The 20,480-nt window shown below is 41.9% G+C and overlaps 1 protein-coding gene across 3 annotated transcripts in view; it reads left to right on the top strand.

Annotated features, from left to right (window-relative positions):
* NKD1 (NKD inhibitor of Wnt signaling pathway 1) overlaps positions 1 to 20,480 on the top strand; it is a 179,621-nt gene that overhangs the window by 154,425 nt on the left and 4,716 nt on the right. For all 3 annotated transcript variants that reach the window (XM_075008564.1, XM_075008563.1, XM_075008565.1), the window contains 3 exons: positions 8,203 to 8,350; positions 9,840 to 9,924; positions 19,731 to 19,861. In XM_075008564.1, the coding sequence (XP_074864665.1) occupies positions 8,203 to 8,350; positions 9,840 to 9,924; positions 19,731 to 19,861 (364 nt within the window). The remainder of the gene's footprint in view (positions 1 to 8,202; positions 8,351 to 9,839; positions 9,925 to 19,730; positions 19,862 to 20,480) is intronic.

Genomic DNA, 20,480 nt, shown 5'->3' with positions numbered 1-20,480 from the left:
AATGGGTTACACATCTTTTGCATTAAAATGACAGTATCCATTTTGAAAATTCTGAAAAAGGATGGAGATTTGAGACCTAGATAAAATTTCCCAAGAATTTTTCACAAACACAGGTCTTCATGAAAGCATTCAAATTTCATCTTAGCAGAATTTTCTCTGGATCTGAACATCTTCTGAACTTAATATGGCTTTGATTTTCCTCTTGAGACTGTTATGGGTTGTTGCTTGGTCTTTACAATTAGAAGTTCAGATCTAGTCAGGCTTCTTTGATGTGTAATGTCACCATGTATTTTGGAGCATAATTACTGGGATGGCAAATTATAAAATTAGCATTCAATATCTGTACTTATAATATTGTTCTTAATGTTCTGGAAGAAGAGCATTTTATAGTCCTTTTGGTGTGTGGGGAGATAACTTTTTCTCTCTAATGTGAATATTATAAAATTTAACTAATAATGTTTCCCTTCTTTCCATAGGCCATTAAGATTCCAATTCATTATGTACTGTAGGCCTTTTGAGAACTGACAGCTGCACTATAATTATCTTCACATGGATATTTGTAATTGGACTTGAAATTTGATAATTGAACTAATGTGTTGTGATCCAGGAGGTTTTATGTTGAGCTCTGTGAATATAATTGTTCTTCTGAAATGCCTCCCCCTTTTTCTGCTATCTGTGCTCTGTCTTGTGAAGGCTGGCTTTGTACGAAGATGATTACACAATTCTAAATACTCAAGAAAGACAGTTGTCAGGATTAAAAGCAAGGTTTTGTTTTTGTTTTTGTTTTGTTTGTTTTTTTAACTTAATGACATGAGAGCAGCCACGCTGGGTCAAACCACAGGTCCATCAAGCCCAGTGTCCTGTCTTCTGAAAGTGGCCAATGTCAGGTGTCCCAGTGGGAATGAACAAAATAGGTAATTATCAAGTGATCTGTCCTCTGTCTCTCCTTTCCAGCCCTGACAAACGGAGGCTAAAGACACCATCCCTCCCTATCCTGGCTAATAATGATGGGCCTATCCTTTACGAATGTATTTCATTAGTTTTTGAACCCTATTAAAATTGTGACCTTCACAAGCTCCTCTGGCAAGGAATTCCATGGGTGACTGTGTGTTGTGTGAAGAAATAATGTCTTTTGTTTGTTTTGAGCCTGTTGCCTATTAATTTTGTGTAGTGCAGTCAGGTTCTTGTGTTATGGGAAGGAGTGAATAACTTTTTCTTAGTTACCTGCTCCACACCAATCATAATTTTATAGTGTTCTGTCATATCCCACACCTTATTAGTCTCTTTTCCAAGCTGAAAAATTCCAGCCTTCTTAATCAGTCCTCACACGGCAGCCATTCCAGACCCCTCATCATTTTTGTTACCCTTTTCTGAACCTGTTTCAGTATATCTTTTTGAAAAGGTAGTGACCACATTGTTGTACAGTATTCAAGATGTGGGTGTACCATCAATTTATAGTAAAGCAGCAAGATATTTTCCGTCTTATTATGATTCCCAACGTTCTGTTTGGTTTTTTTTTTGACTGCCCCTTCACATTGAGAGAATGTTTTCAGAGAACTACCCCCAATGACTCCAATATTTTTGTGAGTGGTGGCAGTTAACTGTTCATAACAAGTTTAGAATGAATGTTAGGGGGTTATTGAATGATGCTCTTTGACTCCAAATATGTGCCTTTCAAAAATGATAAATGCGTATAAAAGTGTTGTTGCAATAAAGCAACCTCCTGTCTGTAATCCTGGCAAATTCAAACTATAAACAGTTTTTTAAATGAGACATTTTGTATATTACTTTCTGGAAGGGAAAGGGAAAGAATTGGTATAAATGTTTCTCTTTATCTATTTTTAATATTTAATTGTTCCTTGATAATTACTTTAAATGCCATTTTTCTCTCACATTTCCTACTTTATTTTTGAGCTGTCATTCCACCTTTTCCTGTTATCAGAAGAGTGAAGGGTTAGGGATTTCTGTGTGCAAGACTCAGTCCCACACTTCTGTTCATTAGTAGTGCTCAAATCTGACCTGGAAAAATAACTGAAGAAGGCAGCTGGCCTCTCTGGGGGTTGAGGTTATGTTACCGAATTAAACCTTGACTTTGATCTTGCAACTTTTGCTTTTTTGCCACATTTGTCACCATTTTGCTACCATTGCTGCAACTCCAGCTATAGGAGCAATGCAAGGGAAGTGGAGATGATTTCTAATGTAGGTAAGGCACTGTTGCTTTTACCACCCTTTTTAGAGCAAATCTATAAAAATCTCAGCAGTAGCTGGGACTTTGTGTATAGTAGAGCTCCTACCATTGCTGGTTTTTCACCAATGGGAAATTTTAAGAAAAAACTTATTGTAGAGCAGATCCTAATGGTTAGGTAACTCCAAGTCTTTGACAGCTATGTCATAATAGGCCTGTATGAAATTGGATGGCTGCTCTGGTTCAGGGTTAAACAGATGATTTACCCTTTATTTTCTCTTCTCCAGGGTCCCCCTCTAATTTGGAGGTGGGGTGGGGAGACTCCTAGTCTGATATCCAGAATCTCTGGTTTACTAACTAGACCTAATGCAGACAACCAGATCTGAGACCTGGAAATACTGTCCCTCTCAGTACGTACCAATTAGCATTCCTTAGATGCCAAAGATTAGTATTTTGAATGAGGACTTCCTCAATCAAAATCTGCTCTGAATGAAATGAATGCATTGTATTTAAATGTCAGTTTCTGGTGCTTTTGTTTACTAAACGTATTAGGCTTTCTTAGTATTCTGAATGACTGCCAGCCAATATCTTACCAGAAAATCATCAACTCTGAGGCTGGGTCTACACTTGCCCCCAGCTTCAAAGGGGGCATGGTAATTGGGGCCATGGGAGATAACTAATGAAGTGCTGCAGTGAATATGCAGCACTTAATTAGGCTAATTTTCCCCCCTGGCAACTTTGAAGCGTCATACTTTGAAGTGCCAGCACGTGCATAGCCATGGGCACTTCAAAGTGCCCATGCTACTTCAAAGTCCCTTTATTCCTCCGCATGCCGGCACTTCAGAGTTTGACGCTTCGAAGTTGCTGTGGGGAAAATGTAGCCGAATGAAGTGCTGCATATTCTCTGCAGCACTTCATTCGTAATCTCTCATGGCCCCGATTACCATGCCCCCTTCGAAGTTGGGGGCAAGTGTAGACAACCCCTGAGAGAAGAATGTTTGACAGCACCAAGTATGATAGTTATATTAACTATGCACTGCATAATAAATCCAAAGCACACACATTTTGAATATCCAGTTAACCGATACGCTTGTAAACATATTTTTGTAATCAAGCTGCCTTGTCCATAAAATATAATGAGGTGAAAAATACTCTGTAGTTAATACATTCTCACCTGGGAAACCAAGTGGTAGTGAAACATAAATATATTCTAGGTATAATACACTGAAAACAGGTCCAAAATGTTTGCATTTTTCTGTTATACGAAGGGAGCCTAATGTGTTTTTTTTTTTTCTTTTTTTTTTTTTTTACTTCATAGTAACACATCTTATTATATCATAACAGTAGGAACCTCAATACTTAAATTGAAAGTCATCAAAGTATAAGTTATACAGGCACAGCCCTAACCACCAAATTGTTTACCTTTGCTGGCATAATGAGAACTGGTTGAAAACTGAGGAAACAGCTTTGTGAAAAATTTCAATGTCTTTTCCCTTTTCACGGCAGTCAAAAAAAAAAAGGGGGGGGTTATTTGTTTTTTGTGTGCAGGAGACTCTCACACCATGTTGTTATCAAAACTATTTTAAGTAGCCACTGTCTGAGAAGCAACATCTCTATGAATTGCTTGCTACTTATTCCTCACATGCAATGGGCATATGTTCCTCAAGTGGTCAGTTGAATTACTGTCATGGAGGCATCTTTTGGGCTCCCCTGTCTGTTTAGGAGACTTGGGACAAGTAACAGGAGTGAAGTTGGAGAGGAGAATGCCCAGCCTCCCATTCACCCTCCTTCTTTCTGGTGTAAAGCAGGGACCTTGTCTCCCCTCCCCCATACTTAAACCCCTCTGCTGGTCACCTTAACCAGCAAGAACTTGCACTGGTTGGACCGTTTTCTCCCACCAACACTGCATAACATCATCATTAACCATGTTCAGAAACTGTTCCTGAACAACCAGATCACACTTGCCTTTAAAGCTTGCAGTTCCTTTCCCTCTCACCCACATCTCTAGCAGATCTTACCTTTGGTTCATATAAGGCTCATAACTTAGCCCAGTTCCTCACTTAAGTGATCTAAATTTCAGGGGTAATCTGAAGCTGTTTTAAAACTAAGTCCTTGAATTTTACCATAGTTTGAATCACCAGCAAGAGGCATAGTCAGAGTTGATCTTTACTTTGGTCTGGGTCTACAGCTTTTCAGAGTTCTTTAGAATTCTTTGTTTTCAGGTTTCTTCATGTGTATCCTCTTCAGGTGGACAAGGCAGTGTCAAAAGCCATCTAAAGATAAGCACCTGGTTGCGTTCCATTCCTTAAATAACTTTCCCAGGGGGCGGATGGAGAGAACCCTTTGTTCAGTGTCCCTGTCCTCATGGAAGAATACAAGATTCAAGATGGATTCCAGCATGAGGTGGCTTGGCCACGTGTCTTTCCAGGACCAACCACAGTTTGAGCGTACAGGGAAAATAAAACCCTTCACTGTTTGTTGGTTTGAATACTGAGCCATTAAGTTCCTTAAGTGTCACTAATGGCTCTTATTAGCACATTTAGAATTCAAACCAGATTCACACTTCATATTTCTAACTTCAAATACAAGAATGATGCATGCAGAAAAATAAGATATACAGATTCAGCAGATTATATCTTTAAAATCATATGTTACATGATCTGTTTTGCATGAAGTGTCTGAATTGTTCATATATGTACTTATAAGTCAATTTTTGTAAAGCTGGATGTGAGGTGGAGAGACTTTTATCCTTGGTACTTGGCTTTTATCCTTGTTTCTCCACAATTAACAGTTTTACTGGCATGCTAGATAGCTGTTGCAAGCAATGGAAAGCTGTGTCAGCCCCTTGTAGATAGCTATTTAGGGCATTTAAATTCAGGTAACAATTGGAAGAACAGATTGCAAGGGTGAGCATAAGTTGTTCAGTTATGGCTGGTTACATAAAGATGAAAATTCTCCTCAGAGGAAAAATATGAGGCATGCTTGGAAGACCTGTACAGGATTTGTAGCATATATTGTAATGAGTATAGTGCCAATAATCTGGGAGAAAAGTGAACTTCACAGTTGCTACTCTAGAGACAGAGCTGTGGGGAAATGGCTTCAGTAACAGTTCGAGGCTGGTGTCCTGCTGGCAACTCATTCTGATTCAGAACCTTAAGTCCCAGAATGTCACCTCAGGAATTTGGGTGATTTTCAGGGCATCCATTTTGTGAAGGAGGTGCTGTCAAACAGTCAGGAGGCCATGAAGTCTGGTTGATGGTGGCAACTCAATCAGAAAGTTGCCAGGGCACTCAAGTTGGTGGTTGAGAAGACTGGTTTGCCCATAGGAGAGCTGTCAGTATATCAGAATTACAAGACCTCATATAAGGAGCAGGAGCAAATAAATCTTTGAATGAAAATGGCGGTGGTGGTATTTGAGACGGGTGTTAAGAGTGCAAAAAATTGGATTAGGTTATATAAGAATGTTTCTAATCTTGATTGGCTCATCGCAGAGCTGGATTAACTTTTTGTAGGCCCCCATAGTAAAGCAAATAAGGGGATTAGACTGTTGGGAACAAATATATGAGTGATAACCATACTGAAATGGGCCTTACATAAAAAGTTACCTGTGTTGCTTATCATATCAGAGGGAGGGAGAATGCGGTGGCAGAACACTTGTGAGGAATTAAATATTAGGGTCTCTATTCAGCAAAGCACTTAAATACATTCTTAAATCCCATTAAAGTTAAGAATGTGGTTAAGACCTTTGAGATATGTTGAAGAGCTCTCAAATGATCCCCTGTCTAATCATCAGTCAGTTGTTCCCTGATTCGGGCTTTCATGCTCTGGTTCTTGTCAAAAAGATGGAAACAGGCCACCAGCACAACTTAGGGCAGACCATAGGGTCTTTGGGGGAGAAAATACAAGAGAGATTTCTGTGAAAGGAATGGACGTGTTGCCAAATTCTACTTTATTTATACCAATGAAAGGTAAGGGCTTGATCCTAGGGCTGAAGTCAGTGGGTGCCATACCTGATTCTAAATTTGGAATAACTCCACTGACTTGAGTAAAGCTGCAGAGGTTGTAAACCAAAGCAGAATTTGGATCTTCTGGATGAGACCTTTTGGGCTAGAAGAGGTGGAAACTCATTGACTATAAATCATTTGCCTTAGACATCAGTTCACTGTTTTGCTGCATGTTAAACTGAATGGAATATATCTATTAACTGCAAGTATTCAGTGTGCAGGAGATTAATATTTGACTGTCTTTTCTAAAGCTGGTGTATACTACAGCAGGTTAAACTGGTGTATCTTCCAGTGCTCACCTGAGCATGCTGAGCTTTGAGGTTACATTTCTAAGGATCTGAACCCTGAGTGAATCCTATAGGATTTGAGCTTTATTGAATGCAAGACCTAAGTCTCCATCTTCCTCAGAACTAGTTTTGTTATATGTAACAAAGGTATCTGGAAAAGGCATAGTTCTAGGATAGGTCTGAGGTCAGAGAGACTCGTAGATAATTTACTGAATGTATATTCAGTGAGACCTTTTATACCCTGCTGAGCTTGATACACTTTGATCCTAGAATGGTGTCTGTGACAGGACTGGCTGGTACTGATATAAATAAATAATAAATTTGGATTAATTCAATTAGTTAACTGTAGCAGTCTCCAAATCAAGGATTGCCTCCATCTCAAGGCATGAGCAAAGTAGTGGGCCTTTTTACTCATTTTGGTAGTAACTAGGTAGTATGGAGTAAATACATTTGCTAATGTTAACGAAGGCTGGCTGGTTTAGGTAAATATCAGCTGACTTGCAACACCGCCTTTGTTCCACCCATGTATCAAGTAAGAGGAATGGGGATTCAGTAGTCCTTTATAAGACAACTGGATTATCTGAACGTGGTAATGTTGCTTCTGATCTGCTGTGATCAGTAAAACACTTAAACATGTGCTTAATTCCCATTTATGTCAATGGCACTTATAGGAAGGCAGAAGTTTACCTGCTTTGCTGAGTGAGGGTGGAGCTGGAAGAAGAATCCTGCATTGCCCTAACTCTTGCAATTACTAAAGCCACTTTAACTGATCTTTGAAATATTTCTTTTTATCCCACCTATTATGAGACCTGTGTTATGGTGATGGTAACCTAAAGAGAGGAATAGATTCAGATAGGCCTGCATGTGAATACCAGATCTCAGCTTCCTGAACACTGAGTAAGTTCAGATCCAGTTTTCCATGTTGTGACTTAGGCCTGTCTCTCTAGTGGGTTGACCCAAAACTCTCCCATTGTTTTCAGAAATATAGATCAGTTTGAACCTAGGTCTGAATTTTGCAATTCTGCCTTACCTCTAAATCTCAACAACACTGCATTTTGTGGAATCTCTGGATATCTTTGCCCTCTGTAGGGAATCACAGGAAGTAAACATCTTTCTGAGGCCAGGAGTGGTTATGTATCATGTGCGATGAAAATTGTAGATGTGGGTCTGATTTATTTAAAAAAAAAGGCAGGAAGCATACTTGTTTGGCTCATGTCGACTGTATTTTCATTGCTATATAAAGAATTACACATCAGCTCTATTTCATTAAATTGAGAGAAACTGGTAGGAAACATGCTAGTTAAATGGTTTGTGGTGTGGGTTTGAAAAAGCTGATTGAACTGTTTTCTTTTCTCCTAAGGTGTTTTGGTCTATTCTGTCCCATTTCATAACCCTTACATCTTTTGAATGTAAGGAATATAGAAGGAAAGGATCATATAATTGCAACACTTCTTGTATTGCTTTCAGCTGATGTCCTGAGATGGGCTGTATTTATGTGTAAATCCATCTGGGAAAAATGGTTAAGAATATGCCCAAATGAGAAACAGAGGATGTGATACTGTGAAGCTCAGTACTTCTACAGGGTGCTGAGCACCTTCAAGTGATTAGGGGGTACCTTGTCACCTAATTGGTCCAGAATGGTTAACTTTGTCAGTACCAAAGGAACTGGTTCCTTACCTGTTTTTACAATATTCTTTTTCTGGTTATATTTCATTCTCAATTGTAGGACATTACAAGCTTGCTTCATACCATCTATGAGGTAGTTGATACTTCAGTAAACCACTCCCCTAGTTCCAGTAAAACTCTGCGAGTGAAGCTTACTGTGGCACCTGACGGCAGTCAGAAGAAAAAGAGTATCTTACTAAACCCTGCAGGTAAGAATGTGCCATGTGAAATAGTGCCAAAACATTTTCCCTCAAATATTTCAATTTGCATTTTGCAGTAGAAAAATCTATTTTAGAGACACTTGAATGAAGGCAACTGATTTTGGGCATGTTGTGATTTCTTTGCCCTTTGGAGGCCTCATATGTGGATGCTCTAATGTACTTAGTATGTTTGAAATTTGTCATTTCATTAGGTTTGATTGTTTCTGATTCATAGTAGTTACATACTACAAGCTACACAAAAGCTGTGTCTACATTAGAAAGTTGTGCCCCCTTAACTTCTCTGGTCTAATTAAAGTGGCACAATCCTCCTAGTGTGGACACAGTTAAACTCGTACCCATTTATGTATGGGAAAGGAAATATCTATACCAGCTTTATGTAAGTATACCTTCATCCACACTCCGTCTTGGCTGATGTAGATAGGTTTGTTAATAATATCCCCTCTCCCCCACAACTGAAATAGTTTTACCTGCACAGCTTCCATATTTAGTCCAACCCTTAGGAAACCAACCAGAGAAGAGAGAGAACTACATTACTAGCTACACCTTAAATGGATGCTGTACAATATGTAGAATCTGTTTCGCCCTGCCAATTAATCAGTAAATACTTGCTCATGATACAACCAAGGCTGATGTATACCAATCAGTTTAAGTACAAATGTTGGACAAAGACTATTATCAGACTCACAAGGGTGACTCTTCCAACCATCTGAGGGTGCCATGGGCTATATAGTGTGTTTCTGTAAGAGTACTGTACCTTTAAAGAATTACCAGAGCTTGTCCACAAACAAAACTTGCACTTTTTTAACTATGCCAGCACAGTAATACAAAAATAAGGAAGGGAAATAAGATAGATCCATGTTATACTTTTATAGTGGTATAACTGTTTCCATGCTAAGGACTGTATCCATATAACCATACACTTCACTAAAACAGTTATCAGTGTAAAAACTTGGGTACATAGTCCCCTTGATCTTGATTTGAACTGATAAAGTAACATTTTCAAAAGCAACTTCAGTTATTGAGGAGCTGAAATCCTATTGACTTTCAGTGGGACCTCTAGGTGCTTTTGAAAATGTTCCCCTAGGAACTTAAATGATTTGGTCACCCATCTGCCATGGAAAGTGGATATGAGTTAGGTCCTGAAGTCATTTTGGTACATTTGAAGGAGGTATTGTGGGCAGAGCCCTGCATAGATACAAAATAGCTATCCACAGATGCATCTGCAAAAGGGATCCACAGATATCCACATCTGCTGGTGTAGATACCTGATGATATAAAGCAGGTAACCGCAAGTTTGCAAGGTTCTAGGTGCAAAATTTGTATCTGCAAAAACAAGCTGCTGATATCTGTGGCTCTTCAGGGCTCTAATTATGTAGTGATGCAAGTAGCAAGCCAATAACATATCTGTGCCCTGCTGAACATTTGTCAGACAGAATACATCCAGTAGTATGAAATATTTTTCCTTTTTTGGGTGCAGATTTACAGAGCTCTAGGCACCGAGCTGAGAGCAAAGTCAGTGAAGAACTGAGAAGCTCTGAAAAGAAGCAGCGGCCTTCTCTCAGGTAAGTGGAATGAACTCTTCATCTGTTCAAAGGAAAAAGTCTCTGAGCCGGAAATGGGCCAACCTCAAAAGGCTTCAGCTGGTGATGTTTTAATCAGCAGAATCATGGAAATTTTCACTTGAAACAAACGGCAAGGTCCATGGGATCGCTACTGAGGTAGGCTTTCCTGTGGCACGCCGGGGTGCTTGTGTCAGAATCTGTCTCCAGGGGTGCCCTAGTGAAAGGTATTATTTTATATCTCTTCTTTCCAGCCATACAAGCTTTGCTTTCCCATCTCCTGCCTGTGAGAACCCAATGAAAGGTGTGGGTGAATGTTTCAGTTAAAACACCAGTCGAGCATCTCAATGAAAGATGTCTTTGATTGGGTTTGAGCGGTACCGTACAGTGAGCCTCTCCACCTCACTGCAGCTTGCATCCTTCCCTCACCCCACACCCCCAGATCTGTTGTCTTGGTGCTCTCTAGCTATTCCACAGGATTCTTAGGAGGGGACCTTGCTCCCTTTCATGACATCTGAGTGCACCATGCAGTCCAGAGGTGCTTTACGCAAAATGAGAAAGGATCTGAAATAGGGAAATGAACATTGATTAGTGATAGCCCCGGAGTCCTGTTTCCCTTCAGATTTACTTAGGTCATGTTAACATGATTCTAATAGATGGAGGAAAAGAAGGGTGATTATATTTTAAAACTCCACCACTCTGAGCTTCTTTAATGGACCATGGTCATTAGTTGTCAGCAGGGATTGATCCCTTCCATCCCCAGATCATCAAAGGTGTTAAAGTGTCTTGTTCCCATTGCTTTCAGGAGGAGTTAGGTACCCAAATACCTTCTGGGATCAAAAGCTCAAGCCCTTACTTGACTTAAATCCTTGTATTCCGAGTAGAACAGCGGTCATCTACAAATCTTGTCCACTTCTTTCTGTCTCAGGACAAGACTTACAGCTGAGTCCAGGAGTACCTCAGTTGTTGTCCTTCTATCTCAGTAGAAGTTCTCCATGTTGTCTGAGGTCGTCATCTTTTGCGTTTTCCTTGGGGGTTAAATTTGAGAGTTTGATGGACTATGCTGGCTGATGGTTTTCTGAGCCTACGTCTACACTGAGATAAATTTGATTTTATAACACTGGGCTTTATAAATTCGAATTTGAGTATCCTCACCTCCCCACAAAGTTGTTACTGTTACCACACTGAATTGCCACAGATTGACTGTTGCAGCTGTGAATTGAGTCCTGTAGCATTCTTGGTTTTTTCTGTGGTGTAGTATGGGAAAAAAATGTCCTGCACATGGATGTGGGCATGTGATGTCATCTTCCCGCATTGCATTGCCCTCATTCCTCTCCTGTGGAAAGCAAACAACCATTTTTCCAGAAGAAAAGGAGGAAAAGTAGGGAATCACACTATGTATGTGCTCCGGGATCACCCAAATAAATATGCCATGTCAACAAGTCCCTCGGTTATGAGTCCCCCCCCTTGAAACCACAGCGGGGTATGACCTGTCTTAAGGAAGCCATTTGATAAGGAATTTCCCAACGGCAACAAAGATTGGAAAGAAAGCATCAACAAAGAGTGCCAAATTAACTGAAATCTCTTGCTTTTATAACTGAATTATCAAAGATTTTACAAAAAGCTGATGAAACATCCTCTCTGAAAATGTTACAGAAACGGATACAGCTTGTGATATCCTTCTTCTGTCATTTATTAAAGCTTCTGAGGAAAAACAAGGGTGCTCATTTAAGCACGTCTTGGTTTCCTGAATAGTTACAGAGAGTAAGCCGTGCTAGTCTGTACACTATCAAAACAAAAATCAGTCAAGTAGCACTTTAAAGACTACCAAAATAGTTTATTAGGTGAGCTTTCGTGGGACACACCCACTTCTTCAGACCATATCCAGACCAGAACAGACTCAATATTTAAGACACAGAGAACCAAAAACAGTAAGCAAGGAAGACAAATCAGAAAAAGATAATCAAGGTGAGCAAATCAGAGAGTGGAGGGGTGGGGGGGAAGATCAAGAATTAGATTGAGTTAAGTATGCAGACGAACCCCTATAGTGACTCAGAAAGTTCACATCCCGATTTAAACCACGTGTGATGACATCTTTATGATTTGGACCCATGGTACAGAGGCTCTAGAAGAATTCCACAGAGACTTTAACAATCTACACCCCACCATCAACTTATACCTCGATTGCAACATGCAAGAGAGACGTTTCCTGGACACTACAGTACTAATCAAGGATGGCCTGATCAGTACCACACTGTACCGAAAACCTACTGATTGCTATACTTATCTTCACCCTTCTAGTTTCCATCCTGCACACGTGACTAGATCCATTGTTTACAGTCAAGCTCTTAGGTATAATCGCATTTGCTCTGATTCAACTGACAGAGACCAAAAACTACAAGAACTTTACCAAATATTCATAAACCTGAATTACCCACCAGGAGAAGTAAAAAAACAAATCGACAGGGCCAGAGGAATACCCAGAAACCAGCTACTCCAAGTTCGGCCCAAAAAAGCCAAGAACAGAACACCACTGGTCATCACTTACAGCCCCCAACTCAGACCACTGCAACGAATTATTAAAGACCTACAACCTATTCTTAATCAGGATGCTACACTCCAGAAGGCCCTTGGTGACATGCCTGTTCTCTCCTACAGACAACCTCCCAACCTCATGAGGATCCTTACTAACAGCCACAGTCTATACCCCAGGAACACCAGTCCTGGAACCTTTCCCTGCAACAAAGCCCGCTGCCAGCTTTGTCCACATATCTTCTCTGGAAATACCGTCACTGGACCTAACCAGGTTACTCACAGAATCGCGGGCACTTTCTCATGCTCCTCTACTAACATCATATATGCCATCATGTGTCAACAATGCCCAGATGCTTTGTATATTGGACAGACTTCTAACTCCCTTAGACAAAGGGTCAATGGGCACAAAACAGACATTAAAACACTCCAGATCCACAAACCAGTTAGTCAACATTTTAATAGAATGGGGCATTCTGTCAATGACCTCAAGGTATGTGTGTTACTGAAAAGAAATTATCACTCTTTTGTAGAAAGGGAAGTGGACGAATTGACATTTATATTCAAATTCGGAACATTAACACATGGTTTAAATCAGGATGTGAACTTTCTGAGTCACTATAGGGGCTCGTCTGCATACTTAACTCAATCTAATTCTTGATCTTCCCCCCCACCCCTCTACACTCTGATTTGCTCACCTTGATTATCTTTTTCTGATTTGTCTTCCTTGCTTACTGTTTTTGGTTCTCTGTGTCTTAAATATTGAGTCTGTTCTGGTCTGGATATGGTCTGAAGAAGTGGGTCTGACCCACGAAAGCTCACCTAGTAAACTATTTTGCTGGTCTTTAAAGTGCTACTTGACTGCTTTTTGTTTTGGTTTCCTGAGAGTGACTGGTTGAAAGAAAGCTATGGACTAACTTAAAATAACTTAATCCAACTTAAAATCACATGCAGTACATTCACAGGTTGAACTACAAATAATAACGGAAACAGTTTAGTTCACTGAAAACAAAAAGTACTTCCTTGAAAAGGAGCCAACTTTCTGAAGCCTGCTTTGGTATGATGATTCACTCTATAGAGTTGAGGGGTGGAAGCTGAGGGACCAGCTGACATGGTCCCTTCAGGAGCCTTCTCTAGCAGGGGAGCCAGCCCCAAATATCATTGACTGTGGGGGCTGGACCCACACATACATTGATGTGGGGGGGTTTAAGCTGAGCAACCAGTTGATGTGGTCCCTTCAGGGGCTTTCTGCCAGCCCCTGGCGAGTGCTGTCCCACCAAAAACATAGCAAAGACCAAGCTCCCAGACTCGTGTTGCCTATTAGAGGCCATTGTTTTTCTGTGGATTCCTGCCTATGTGACTCAGGGTGCTTCCATTTCCAAGGAAGTACAGACACAGTAGTTTTTTTTTATGCATAGTGTACAGCTGTGGTTGCAGCCTTCTAAAGGTAAGATAAAACAGACCTATTTGAAGACTCTCCCTGAAAAATGCACAGTATTATTTTGGATACCAGTCTAGGCCTTGTTCTTTGGAAAACGTCTAGTCATGTCATGCAAAGGGAAGCACACGCTTGCTCCATTTTCGTATCTTCCACCTTCCTTACAGAAAAATGGAGCACCCGAACATCAAGGTATTTTGATAGTCAGTTGAGACAGATCAAGGGCAGATTTCATAGCATATCTTATTTTATTTTATTTAAACAGTGAACAAATATTCCCCTCGGAATTCAGTGCAGCAGTGTTATTTCCATTGTCCAACTGAGTAATAAAGCAAAACCCCTCTAATCCTGTAGCTTTCATATCTCCTAATTTGGATCCACTGCTTAGGACAGCCCCTCTCTGTGATCACTGTATATGTTTTGGTTGGTATGAAGTTGTATTAACATTCAAGCGAGGGCAAAAGGAAACCAGCTGGAGTGGAAATGCCACAATAATGACATGAACTGAGTACTAGTGATTCTTTGGCTGCAATTTAAAAAAAAAAAAAAAAGTCTAGTTGTGTGCTTCTTTGACTTCAGGAGTATTTTTTCAGAGGGATATACTTGGTTCAACTGATATGCCAACAAAGGAAGTGTTCAGGTTCATTTTAGAGAGGGAGGGAGGGAAGAAGAGGCAGGGGTAGGACAGAGGCCAAAAACCCAACTGGGCCTCCCACCTCTGGATTTGACAGAAATATTCAGAAATACTCCCTAGCAGCAGATCCACATTTGGAGAACAAAATTAAAGGCAAGAAAATGAATTCTGCCTTTGTATCCGTGACTCCGTGCAGTTTGTTTTCAGCACCACGGCTCTCTCTGGACTTTTGGTGGAATACTTGAGCTGATTTAAGGTGAAGAACACAAACTTTTCAAAAACTTTCTCCATTGGAATTGGACAGGGTGCTGCTTCTGAGTAGGACACAGCTGTGTTCTGATTGGCAACTAATCTCATTTAAACCAGCAGTCATAATTGCAATAAATATGTTTTCTATAGATCAGGCACTCAGCTCTGCTCCTTTTTTGCCCATCTGCCACAAAATGGCAGATAGTGTCTTTGGGTACCACTGCCAGCAGACTCATGTCAGAGCAGGGTGGGCAGTAAGTGGCCCACAGGCTGGATGCAGTTCACCAGGGCTGTCCCCTGGCTGCTGGGGCTTTATTTGCCTACTTCCCCGGGTACAGCCTTTTGCAGATCTCATTGGTTGCAGATCACTGTTCCCAGCCAATGAGAGATGCAGGAGGCAGTGAGGAGTGTGATATCACTTCCCCTTGCTCCCATTGGCGGGGAATGTGATCTGTGGTCAGTGGAAGCTGCAAGTGGCCATGCCTGCTGACCCACAGGTAAATAAAATGCCGGCGGCCTGCCAGGACCTATCCCTGGTCAACCCAATTTGGCCCACAGGCTGCTTATTGCCCACCTCTATGTTAAAGCCTTCCGAGGCTGCTCTAACCAAGAACCAGGGCTATGCAGAACATCAGGCAACCACCACTGATTTCCTGATAATCCAGTTCCTATGCTGCACCTGGCCAAATGTGGATACAGTACAGAATGTGGCTCATGTGTCTGTTGCAGCCCCAAGTTTCTGTCCACCTTGTCCAAGTGGCTAAGCTTGTGAAGGTCTTCCTCTCAGTCATCAATGACAAGGGGAAGAATGTGGGGGCTCTCCTTTGGAGTTGCAGTGACATCATGTGTGGGATGTGTATATTTGTGTGAGCCCACTCTCCTCAGAATTATAGGCAAGATTCTGTTCATAGTCAAGAGAGAACTGGTAGGGATGTTCTGGCCCCTAAGGTGGGGAAGGTAATCTGGTGGGTGGGATTTCATAAATTGCAAGCTATGGACTAGGACAGTGATCAGCCACCTGCAAGCCATTTTTCATCGGCACATGAGGCGAGAGCTCTGCCCCACTCCACCTCCCCCATGCAGCTGGGAGCTTGCTCAAAGCCATGCGGCCTGTGGATTAACCAAAGACCAACTAATTCTACCAACCACCACCTAAACTGTAAAGCTCTACATCTGAATTTAGTTCTTAATGAAGCTGTTGTAAGTAGGACTATTAGTGACTTTTAAATCATCAATGACACTCGGACCGTACATAGAGGTCAAAAGGCCAAATTCTGGCTCTCTGCCTTGGAAAGGTTGCTGACCCCTGGACTAGGACTTCAACCTGTAGTGCTAATACAAACATCCAGATTTATTGTTGGTTCTCCCAGCACATCTCTCATAATAATAATGGCACTGACAGCAAAAACACCATCAGCAGGCAACTTCATGGGTTGGCTGTGCTAATGCCATCCCATTTTGGTTGCTGTTTCTAGTTGCTTTTGCTCAGCAGGGCAAATACTTATATAAAACAAGGCACTGAAATACCATTCCCTTTTCTCGCAGATACAGAGTCTCCTTTGGTATATGTTGGCTCCCCTCCCCCAGACATGTTAAAGCCATTTAACCCTGGCTTGTTTAAATGTCAAGTTCTCTCAGACTGCAGCTTTCAGGAAATGTCCTTTGCAGTTTCCTGACCAACCAGTTCTCACTACTGAATTCCCTGTTCTGTTACATTATGGTGGGATTCCTCATCAGAATGCTGCTCCAGTCTGGGCGTTTCAGAAAAGTGCTTCACACACTGTTCAAAGACATTGGCAAACATCTCTTGTACAGAGCCACACATTCTTACATCCTGCAGAAGATCAGAATCAAGTGTGTGATGCCTGAATGTTTCCATGTATGCTCAAAGGAGCCAGGCAGGGGATGGAAGCCAGATGCCCTGGTGGTCAGACATACTTGAAGTTCTGTTTGGCAGTGGGGCCCATCTTTCATTAACATATAATTGCTTCACTGTGTATATTTACTTTGTTAAATGTTATCTTACATGTGAGAAAACTGTTGGAGTTCTGGGCTGGGATGGTACTAGCCTAATTTTTCTCCATAGCCTCTGTAAGGGATGGAATTTGTTCCAGTACCAAAACTGGTTCCCACATAATTTTATATGATGCTGCTACGTTGTGCTGGACCAGAAGCAGTTATTCTTATGCTGTCTGAGCCTTGCTGCCTTCAGTGCATGCATGCAGCTTCTAGTAATCTCCGTGAACTGTGGCGGATCAGCAGCAACATGTGGCACTGGTATGCCAGATTGGTGCGGCTGAAGCTCTTTCATTTGTGTTTCTACAAGTTAAGCTGTCATAATTGTAAATATCCACAAAGGTCCTAACAAGGTTTGTGCAGTATATGGGCTGATGAGTTAGCTACAGCAGAAAAGGCCTCATAGTTTCCTGTTCCAGTTCTTTTTGATGGGCTGTGTCAGTAACATCTGTTACTTCAGCACAATATTCAAAATCTTGAAAGCTTCATGGCTTTCCAGGCCAGCAGTGTCACATGCAAGAATATTTGCGTATATCAAAGCAATGTAAACTTAATCCTACCAATGAATCTAAGACCCTGTGATAGGGTGCTAGGGGATTTTTTTCAAGGTAACTGTAGCGATCCCAGCTGAGACATCAGCTTCACATGGGGTGTGATCCTGCAAGGTGCTGAATATGCTGACCCCAGTCCAGCAAGGTACTTACCACATGCTTGGCTCCCAGGGTAGTACTCAGAAGATGAAATGCAGAACTGAGCCCTTCTTTTGGAACATGCCTCAAATCCTGGCCTCCCAATGCCTGGGGATATAAAGGAGAAAAAACTCCATCCCGGGTTCTCAGAGGTGGCCGTGTCTCACTGAATGATAATCTGGGATTTAATCAAAAAGTGTTTTCCTTATCCCATTTGTTGCATCAGGGAAACACTTCACATCTGGACATGGCGGATTAAATGTGCTCAGCATTGTTGGCTACAGTACTGTACGCCCCGCTTGATTTATTTTTTTCCCCTTGTAAACAAATGGCATTTCAGATATTCATTCTCAGGAAATAGTTCTGCTATAAATAAAGTTGCAAAGCTGAGCAGGAAAAGGAGTTGGGATTATGAAGCCAGAGGTTGATCTGACTTTATTAAACGTACTTTGGCAAACAGTAATACATTCTCTCAGATTTTTCCAATGACACCTTCTGTCCCAGTTTCTCAATAATGAATACACCTGCCTACTTCCCTGAAGCAGAACTGCATGAAGATTCAGACCTTTTATCTAACACCAGCCTCATTCCAGCATCTCCTTGCAGAGCAGCAGGGAGCAGCCGTGTCTAACGGCAGACTTTCCTTGGCATGGCCAGATTAGCTAATGTGTTGAATGGTTTGGCCCAACTGCAGACTCTATGCGGTTTGTAATACACACTTGCAGAGTTTTTATCTACGTTTGCATTAGGGATTTGAAAGCATCCCTGGATTTTTGTAAAACCCTGGAATCAATTTATAGGAGGGAAAGGAAAGTCTGTTCAGGCCTGTACATTTAGCCCACTGGACATCTCAAACATCCAGACCTGTTGGTGGGAGGGGAGCAAGGGGGCAATTACCCCAGGACCCGGTGATTCTAAAGGGCCCAGTGCTTTCAGCCACCACCACTGCTACAGCAGGTGGAATCTTGAGCCCTTTAAGTCACTACCAGAGCACTGGGCACCACATGCTCTGAGGGTTACCAGGGGGTAAAGAGAACAACAAAAAGTCTTGTGGCACCTTATAGACTAACAGAAATTTTGGAGCATAAGCTTTTGTGGGCAAAGATGCGCTTCATCAGATGCATGAGTGAGCGGGGTGGTTTCAGAGGGGTATTTAAAGAGTGGGGTCCCAATAAAGGGGGAGGACCAGAGCTGACAAGGTCTATTCAGCAAGGTGGAAATGGCCCAGTATCAACAGTACTTTATCAAAAGAGGAAAAAACCAAGTCAGATCAGATGGGGATGTGAGCCATTGCAGTGTCTAATGGGGAGCTATCAACACCCAAAGTAGAGAAACTGCCTTTGTAAGCTGCGAGCCACTCCCAGTCTATTTAATCCATGGTTAATGGAGTTAAATTTGCAAATAAATTGTAGCTCAGAGATTTCTCTCTCCATTTGATTTCTGAAATTTTGTTTCAGAACCGTCACCCTTAAATCTGCCACTGAGTGTCCAGGGAGATTGAAGTGTTCTCCCACAGGCTTCTGTACATTACCATTGATGATGTCTGATTTATGTCCATTTATTCTTTTACGGAGAGACTGTCCAGTTTGGCCAACATAAATTGAAGTGGGGCATTGCTGGCACGTGACGGTATATATTATATTAGTAGATGTGCAGGTAAAGCAGCCCCTGATGGCATAGTTGATGTTAGGTTCTATGATGATGTCACTGATGTAGATATGTGAGCAGAGTTGGCAGTGAGGACTGTTACAGGGGCTGGTTCCAGGCCTAGAGTCACTGGTTTGTGATTTGTAGTGGCTGGTGAGGATTTGTTTGAGGCTGGCAGGCTGTCTGTAGGCGAGGACAGGCCTGCCTCCCAAGGTCTGTGAGAGTGAAGGATCATTGTTCAGGATGGGTTGCAGATCACTGATGATGTGCTGGAGAGGCCTTAGGTGGGGGCTATATGTGATGGTCAGTGGTGTTCTCAGTCCAGACAGCACTGAAGGCTGACTGCTCCAGCCCCTCCCCTTCTGCCCAAGGCTCTGCTCCTTCCAGGAGCATGGAGCTGTGCTTCCCCCGTCCCTCCCACCCCCCCACACCTTGCGCAGGGGGGCTGGCAATCTTGTTAGGCCCCCTCCAGGGTGATCAGACATTTCTTGAGTATCTTTCCAAATAACATTTATCGTTTCAAAGTCTTCATTAACTCCGGGATCTGAGGTGGCGGTAACAACTCAAACATTTTTCTGAATTTTATTTTGCTTCCTTCTGGCAGATATCACCACAGTGAGAGCAATCCTGAGCAGACTGGGTGCTACAGGCATTGTGTTGATGAGAACATTGAAAGGAGAAACCACTATTTGGATCTTGCAGGAATAGAAAATTATACATCAAAATTTGGGCCAGGTAATATATTACTTGATTTTTTCAGACTTTTTCCTCTGTTCTGTCTTCAGTTACATGAGCTGAACTGAATTTAGAAATAATCCGTAGCTATTTCCTGGAGACAGGCTTGGGGAGCAGCGTTCAGGTCCGGTTTATTAGGTTTAGACCAGGTGCAAAACTAGGGCTAAGCTTTAGGTGGGGCAGGTGACATCTGACCAGGAACCAGAATATAGCTGTTTTCAGGTTTTGGGCTCCAGTCCACAACCAATACACCCGGACGCAACAGGATTTGGATTGCAATTTTGCCTTGCTTCTGTGTTTTACTGTACCAGATGCCAACATTCTGATACATTCTAGACTTCGGCCTCAGAAGGAAAATTTTCCCAACTATATTAAGTGTCAGGGCTCAGGCATGGACAGTGTGGTCTATGAGTTAGCATTGGGTGCAGGCAAAGGGTACAAAGCCAGAAGCCCATTAGCAAGAATCAGGCCACGTTGGACCACCAGGAGTTCAGAATCAAGAGACAAACTAGAGGACAGTGATAAAGAGCCTAGGGAGGACACTTGTACAGTTGTGGGCTGAACAGTCTTGTTTTGGGGTTATTTGCCCCCTGACTGAATTTATCTGATGTTGGACAGG

The sequence above is a fragment of the Carettochelys insculpta genome, chromosome 14 (assembly GCF_033958435.1).
Source record: "Carettochelys insculpta isolate YL-2023 chromosome 14, ASM3395843v1, whole genome shotgun sequence".
Taxonomy (NCBI): Eukaryota; Metazoa; Chordata; order Testudines; family Carettochelyidae; genus Carettochelys; species Carettochelys insculpta.
The sequence above is the reverse complement of the archived record's forward strand: the minus strand, read 5'-3'. Positions and strand labels throughout refer to the sequence as shown.